The 8465-nt window shown below is 40.1% G+C and overlaps 1 protein-coding gene across 2 annotated transcripts; it reads left to right on the plus strand.

Annotated features, from left to right (window-relative positions):
* The first annotated feature begins 3797 nt into the window (after positions 1-3797).
* LOC122279595 (tyrosine-sulfated glycopeptide receptor 1-like) lies at positions 3798-8184 on the plus strand. Of its 2 annotated transcripts, XM_043090305.1 has the most exons (3): positions 3809-3942; positions 4093-4169; positions 4567-8184. In XM_043090305.1, exons 2-3 carry the CDS (start codon positions 4127-4129, stop codon positions 7863-7865), a joined length of 3342 nt encoding a protein of 1113 aa, XP_042946239.1. In that variant the 5' UTR covers positions 3809-3942; positions 4093-4126; the 3' UTR covers positions 7866-8184. The 2 variants fall into 2 exon arrangements, with proteins under 2 accessions (XP_042946248.1, XP_042946239.1); XM_043090314.1 differs by lacking the exon at positions 4093-4169 and having other exon boundaries at positions 3798-3942.
* Positions 8185-8465: the final 281 nt, after the last annotated feature.

An 8465-nucleotide genomic window follows, 5' to 3' on the forward strand; every position in this document is an offset into this window, starting at 1 on the left:
CCCACATTATTTCAATCGGGCCTGTTCACATTTTCATCTTGCTAGGCGGTTTTCACATTTTCCCCATTGCTTTGCTTTTATGCGTTCTGTTGATTTTTTACTTGACTTTTTTTGTCACACACACACAGATGGGGCTGTTGATACTTAGGAGAAGCAAGAATTTCCTGGCCAATTGGAGTATAAAATGTTAAAACTTATAAATGGGTGTGTCTTATCGCCTGTGTCTGTGGAGCTTCGTTGTCTGCTCCAAAGCTTCTTTTTTTGTTTTGAACAGCATGCTAATTGGATATTTTCCGTCTTTTCAAGATCATAGTGGTCTGACCCTGTTCAAGGTTTGTGCAGCAATATCAGTCCATGTCTGCATTGACTTTTTTTCAAATTAATTTTCCCTAAATTTCTATTAGAACCCTCTGACTATGAATCGTGTTATCAATATGGCAACATGGTTTTGGGTGTGTGTAATCTAAACTCTCAGAAAAATAATGCCTATGCTTGAATTTAGGCATCAAGAAATGTCATGGGTAAACTAGATTCTATTATATTTTCCTCTCTATCGGTGAAGTTCCAGATTTGAGATCCTGCAAATCTGATCACGGTCATTTTAATCCACACTGGAAAATAGTAATTTTTGGCCATTTTTTTTTTTTAATGACGGAGAACCACCTCACGGCAGAGTCCTTAGGACTCACCCATGGAACCTAGACTCCCGGGCAGACTAACTGAACAAGTCATTGCCCTGGCCTCCTACTGAAATCGCAGTTTGATTCCAGGGTGAATCGAACCTGTGACATGGGGCTCATGCACACAAGTTCACCTGTACCACTTGGGCTACCCACGGGTGGGTCAATTTTTGGCCTATTCTTGATAATGCAACAAATGGATTTCACCATTTCCGGGTATCTATGTCATTAGTCATTACCTTTTGCATGAGGTTTCAGATGCTGCAGCATAGATAGCCTTTGATTTTGAAGGATGAAATTGCTTGGATCTCCCTACTGTTTTATCTTGTTGCCTAAGAAGAATCACTTACCTATAATGGCTTGATTTGCACGCATTCATTGACTCTTGTGTAGAAGGAATTATTGCATGAGCAGTCACATATAGCCAGTCTCAGAAGTTCCTGATTGTTGACAGTGATCTCAAGACATGTATATATAAATATTGATATACGGCAACGAATGAGCTTAGAATCTTCTTTCTTTAACACTTTAATGGTCAATTTGGATAGATTTAATGTCCACGATTTTCTTGTATCATTTGTCAATCAAAGCTTAGGTGTCTTTTGTATACATCCGACGAATATGGGCTATGCCTTACTGTTTTCTATCAGTTAAATCATTTGTTACTTGTAAAATAAAATATAGAGAACTGATACCTTCTAAGGTCCCAAGCTCAATTAAAGATGGTAGATAGCTTTAGAGATGGTAAGGTATTTAAGACCATGGTTTTAGGCATGGTTAGTTTACCACTCTTCTGTTTGGTCCAGCTTAAATGTTTAACATTATCAGTATACAAGGTGCTACACTGAGTGGAACTTTAAGATGCTCTAGCAAGTAGCAGCCCAGGCTTCAGGTTGAATGTTGGCTTCTTGCAACACATTTCTGCAACGTTTCGTCTTGGTGCAGCACTAAACATCTGAGAAGATTGGCATCACAGACGCATCAAACATTCAATCAGATAGCATGCAACGCGTTTCATTTTGCTGATCATCCTTCTTTGGAAATTTTCATTTTGGGCTGTGCTCTGGTTATAAGATCATTTTTTTTTTTCACTGCTGAAGCCATCAAACACTGTTGTGTTTGTTTATTTTAGTGCATGAATCTCAGTTTATGACGGTGGATATGTTCGAATGAAAGGACAGGTTGCACATATTCTCCACCTTTTTCAGACACATGGGCCAGCTTTTTAACACTATCACCAAAAGTTGCACAAAGTTGCATATCATTAGTCTCTCTCTCTCTGTGTCTCTCTCGTCTATTGATTCTGAAGTTTGAGAGATAAGGGAGAGAGAGAGTGCGTTAGGCATGATGATACAGATCCACATATTTATTTAGGAACCCAACCGCCAACGATGTAAAATGAGGAAATCAGATTTGGTAGGTTTTGTAAGGTGGGTTTGCATCCCATGGTGGAAATGGGTTTGAGGATTCAGTTTCCTTCTCCCTCATTGGTATATACATAAAGCAGATGATAAAGAGTTGCAAATGACGATACCAATGTCATTATCTCCCGAGTGGGGGTGTGCGTGAGGAAGCCGTGTGTACATTCCATGTGTCATTGCTGCTGGTTGTCCTTATCAGTTTCGAATACCAAACAAACACCTTTGTCGATCTCTTTTGCCATATCTTACAAACAAGTCTGGACTTGTGGGTTCCTTCCCTGTGAATTAGGATATGCTACCTTCTTCATTGCCTGTCTCTCTTTGGATATATATATACATACATGTATATATATATATATATATATGAGTAATGATAGATATAAGTTCAAAATATACAAATCACGCTTCTTTTATAAAAAAGTGAACTACATTATGAAAATAATTCATTTTTTAACTATGAGGTTCATTATTTTTTACAAAAGTACTTTTATACTTTGTATACAAAAGTCTTCCTAACTTATCTTATCTAATCATTACAATTTTTTTAAATTCTCACACAAAAGATAATAAACAATTCAAATTTTTTAAAATTTTAAAATAATAATAATATTACAAAATAATATTATAATAATATTTTATTTAATTTTTAATTTTTATATCAATTCATCTTATTTCATCATCCAAACATTTCCTTACAGCTAGTGCCTAACATTACTATATATACATATATATATATATATATATCAAAACACTAATATTTTTTGTTATCATGTTGAGAATGTGAAAAAAAAATAATAATAATAAATAAATCTCTTTAAACGGCTATGACTTGTGAGGACGTGATGTTTTATTTTCCCATTGGTACAATCAAAAGTTTTGGCTTCATATCAGTTTCTTCTTTGCTTGGAATCCTCCCTCATGGTTGTGGTCTTTTAAAATTCTTTGCCCGAATAATTACATGTTGGCATTTACTTTTCTTTCTTTTCACACTTCCCATAGAGACTATTAAATATTATAAGATCAATATGTACATGTAATTAGGAAAAAAATGATTTGATGGATAATTACGTGATTTCATTTCCTTAATTTATAAAATCGTCCAACTTGCAGATGAGTTTGTTCATCTTACTTGATGATGACAATGAACCTTACGACATTAGACTTTTAGTGGCGTGACGAAAGTCCCCCAATTTTCATATTTATGCACAGAAACATCTCATTTTGGTGCAAATATTGTGTGCTATAATACATAGAAAATATTAGATGGTACGTGGAAACTCAAAAGAATAGATGTCAAAGCCACAGATAGAGCTGTTAGTTAGTACGTCTCTTTGTTGGGTCTTTTCGTGTGGAATTCTTGTTTAGTTATGATTTTGCTGCTAAGTTACTCGGTAAAATGAATAATTGCATTATTGTTATTATTATTTTCTATACTATCACAGCCGATTCATCTGTGATTCTCTCTCAGCCTACCGACCCTGGACAAAAGTCAATATTCATAAAAGAGTTTTGTTACATATAAGTACAGTCGCGCACTAATCTGTATATCAATATTGATTTATTCATATTTAAAATTTAAATTAATACTATTTTTAATAAAATCTACTTTTTGACAAATCACATTATATTAATATACAGATTAGTGTATAATTATACTTACAACTATACTTTTCCTAAATACTTCATTTTCATGTAAGAAGCTCGAAGTGGGAGAAGCGACAAAGCAGCAGCAGGAGTTGAAGACCGTGCTTTGGATTTGGAATTCGATGTTTTAACGTTTTGGTTGTTCCCCATCTCATCGCCTGCTCCATTGGTCCGACCACCTTCCGATTCATTCTCCGGTACCTACTATTCCCTCTGTTGTGTTATTCTGCACTACTGTCATATATATATAAACAACAAAACTTTATTTATTCCCTCAAAAAAATAAACTTTGTGTATCTCATTTTCTCGATCTACCCAATAAAAAAAAGTCATTTTCTCGTTTGTAGACTCTGCAAAGTGCAAACTGCTTAGCATGATGCCATGATCCCCGATCCCCAAAGCGAAAAAATGGCAACTAGCTCAGGTTTGGGCGTCTTTTTCTCTGGTGCATATCTGCTCAACACGTTACGCTCCTTTTGTATATACTAATCAACGATGATGATGATGATCATTAGAAAAAGTCTAACCCGCACTTGAGCACCAGCAGCCCCAAAAAGTAAACGCTGAATAAAAAGATAGAGAAATTTTTATGGGGAAAGAGAAAACCCCCCACCCGAGCTGCCTTTTTTTAATTTTATAATTTATCTCCAACCAAGAACCAAAAGAAAAAAAAAAAAACACCAAACTCGTCAACGTCGCTCCCTCATTGCCTCCCTCCCATCAAGGGTCAATGGGTTTTCAGTAGTACTGCTATCCCCCAATGTTGTTCGAGCTTTAGTCCCCAAAAGGTAAACGCTGATATGTCCATTTACATGGTACAGGTACCACCACTCTTGTCCTGTCTTCTTCTTATTCCTCCTATTGTCTTGTCGTCTCGGTGACAAGGGAAGGGAGAGTACAACAGAAGAGATTCCCCTGCTCCTGCTTATCCGCGATGTTTGTCAGACTGTTTACGGTTCTGATTCTTCTGTCTTCCTCTGTTTCTGCTGCCGCAGCTGCCTGCAACCCCCTCGATCGTGACTCTCTCCTCTCCTTCTCCCAAAACGTTTCTTCCGCTTCCTCTCCTCTCAACTGGAGTTATTCCCCCGATTGCTGCGACTGGGAAGGGATATCTTGCAAGGCTACCGACGACAAAGGTGATCTTCGGGTCACCCATCTTTTGTTACCCTCCAGAGCCCTCGCCGGCACCATCTCCCCATCTATCACGAACCTTAGCTGTCTCACCCACCTCAATCTTTCCCGCAATAGCCTCACCGGTTCTGTTCCTTCCGGATTGTTCTCATCCCTGATTCAGCTCCGTATCCTTGATTTGAGCTATAACCGTCTGTCCGGCGAATTCCCATCATCCTCCTCGTCCTTCAGCAGTGGTGCCTTCCAGGTTTTGGATTTATCTAGCAATCGGTTCTATGGGGCAATCCCGTCTGCATTTTTCAACCTGGCGGATACTTTGACAAGTTTCAACGTGAGTAACAACAGCTTCACGGGCTCTATTCCCACCTCTACCTTCAGTGATGGTAACTCTTCAAGCAACTCGATCACGTTCTTGGATTTCTCCTCCAATCAATTCAGTGGTCAAATTGTCCGTGGGCTTGGATTATGTTCCAAGCTGGAGATTTTCCGAGCCGGTTACAACGATCTCTGGGGACCCCTTCCACCTGACATTTACGATGCTGCGGCACTCAAAGAAATCTCGATACCTGCTAATAATCTCTCCGGAACTATTGGCGATGGTATCCTCCGCCTCACTAACCTTACAACCCTCGAACTATACTCTAACCAATTGCAAGGCCCCATACCCAGGGATATTGGCAAGCTCTCCAACATGGAACATCTGCTTCTTCACATCAACAAGCTTACTGGTTCTCTGCCCCCATCTCTTTCGGATTGCATCAATCTCACCACATTGAATTTACGGGTGAACCAATTGGGGGGAGATCTCGCTGCCTTCGACTTCTCCCCACTTGTCCGCCTCAATACCCTTGACCTTGGCGAAAACCAGTTCACCGGTAACCTCCCTCCAAGCCTTTACTCTTGCAGGTCATTAAAAGCTGTTAGAATGGCCACTAATAACCTCACAGGGCAGATACTGCCCGACATAGTTGCGCTGCAATCTCTCGTTTTCCTCTCTGTTTCTAACAACACGCTGACAAACTTCACCGGGGCAATCAGGAATCTGATGGCGTGCAAGAACCTCAGTACTCTTGTAGTCTCCAAAAATTTCTATGGTGAACCAATGCCAGGTGATGACAACACATTGGATCCAGAGGGATTCCAAAATATCCAAATTTTAGCTTTGGGTGGTTGCGGTTTCTCTGGTGAAGTGCCCAACTGGCTTGCTAAGCTTAAGAAACTTCAGGTCTTGGACTTGTCTGTTAATAGGCTCGGAGGTTCAGTTCCTGCTTGGTTGGGTAGTCTGCCTATGCTTTTCTACATAGACTTGTCTGCTAACCTCCTCACTGGAGAATTTCCCGTGGAGCTCTGCCAACTGCCAGCGCTTTTGTCACAACAGGATTATGAAAACGGTCAAATGGGCCAGACTCATCTGGAATTGCCAGTCTTTGTTATGCCCAATAATGCTAGCAAGCAACAGTACAATCAGCTGTCCAGCCTTCCTCCAGCTATATACCTGAATAACAACAGCCTTAGTGGCAATATCCCTTCTCAGATTGGGCAATTGAAGGTTCTTCATTTGTTGAATCTCAATGACAATAACTTCTCTGGCAATATTCCAGATCAAGTTTCTAACCTCAAAAACTTGGAGAAGTTGGATCTCTCCTCAAACCACCTATCTGGCCCAATCCCTGCTTCACTTAAAGGTCTAAATTTCTTATCTTGGTTCAGTGTTGCAAACAATGATCTTCAAGGACCAATACCGGTGGGAAGTCAGTTTGACACTTTTCCCGCTTCCAGTTTTGCCGGGAATCCACGGTTGTGTGGCACAATCCTGCAGCGCTCTTGCCATAGTTCACAAGGAGTTGAAACTCATAAAGGCTCGAACAAAAGGCTTATTATTGGAGTCCTCATGATCTTTTTGGGAACTGGTATTATTGTCACCGTGCTAGCAATGTGGATATTGTCTAAGAGGAGGGTAATTCCAAGAGCGGACACTGACAAGATTGATTCTGAGTCAATTTCTAGCAACTCCAATCCACTGGTTCCTCTTGGGGTTGACAAGGATACCAGCATGGTAGTATTGTTCCCAAACAATGCTAACGGAATCAAGGATCTCACTATATCTGAAATCTTGAAAGCCACAGAAAATTTTAGTCAGGCTAACATCATAGGCTGTGGGGGTTTTGGTTTGGTTTATAAGGCAACATTGACAAATGGCAGCAAGTTGGCTATTAAAAAACTCTCAGGAGATTTGGGACTGATGGAAAGGGAATTCAAAGCAGAGGTAGAGGCTCTGTCCACAGCCCAACACAAGAACCTGGTTGCCTTGCAAGGTTATAGCATGCATGAGGGCTCTCGGCTACTAATGTATTCCTACATGGAGAATGGAAGTCTGGATTACTGGTTGCATGAGAAGGTCGATGGTGCATCTCAACTAGATTGGCCAACTCGACTGAAAATTGCACAGGGAGCGAGCTACGGGGTGGCTTACATGCACCAGATATGCGAGCCACACATTGTGCATCGTGACATCAAGTCCAGCAACATCCTCCTTGATGACAAGTTTGAAGCACATGTTGCAGATTTCGGATTGTCCCGATTGATTAATCCTTATCAGACTCATGTTACAACTGAGCTTGTTGGTACCTTGGGGTACATTCCCCCTGAGTACGGGCAATCATGGGCAGCCACTTTGAGGGGAGACATGTACAGTTTTGGGGTTGTTATGCTTGAGCTACTCACTGGGAAGAGGCCTATGGAGGTATTCAAACCGAAGATGTCCAGGGAGTTGGTTGTCTGGGTGCAGCAACTGAGAAGTGAAGGCAAACAAGACCAAATCTTCGACCCTCTCCTTATAGGGAAGGGCTTTGATGAGGAGATGCTGCAGGTCCTTGATGTGGCCTGCATGTGCATCAGCCAGAATCCTTTCAAGAGACCAACCATCCAGGAAGTTGTCGATTGGCTGAAGAATGTAGGTGCAACACCCCTAGACCAGAATAAGGAGTAGTGTACAATTCCCTTCAACACAACTTTTGAAAAGATATGTATACATGTAACAAAATTGCATCTATTAATGCAGACCTTTCAAACATCTTTTGTCCCATTATGTTGCTTTGAAGATGAGATTAAGTGATTTAGTCCTTAGGAACCTCTAACTAGGGATCAATGACCTATGTTATAAAGGTAATCACTTGCCTCTCTGGTTGTATCTAAATGTAGAGTTCTACTGCTTTGCTCATAGCCTGTCATGTAAATAATTGTTTTAGAACAAATTCTGATACCTCAATTGGACTAAAAATGATAAAAGGTCTCTGAGGTTGCTCATATTTAAACTTCTTAATCTGTTGGGTATAACTCTTTCAATTGGAATCTGTCAATTACTCTGTTTTCTAGTTATCTAGACCATCCAAAGATCTGCGATAGTGTAGATATTTTGTCTTCAATATTCAAGCATGGACAAGATGAGAAGCACCCCTCTTTTTGAATGTTGGGAATTGTCATGTGTTTCTTGAACGTAATCATAGTTTCAATGCAAGTGCAGGTTCTCCAATGAAGTATGTAGTTGGAACCATCCTCTTAAGATCCTACTAGATCTATGCGGACATGA

The sequence above is a fragment of the Carya illinoinensis genome, chromosome 1, assembly GCF_018687715.1.
Source record: "Carya illinoinensis cultivar Pawnee chromosome 1, C.illinoinensisPawnee_v1, whole genome shotgun sequence".
Taxonomy (NCBI): Eukaryota; Viridiplantae; Streptophyta; class Magnoliopsida; order Fagales; family Juglandaceae; genus Carya; species Carya illinoinensis.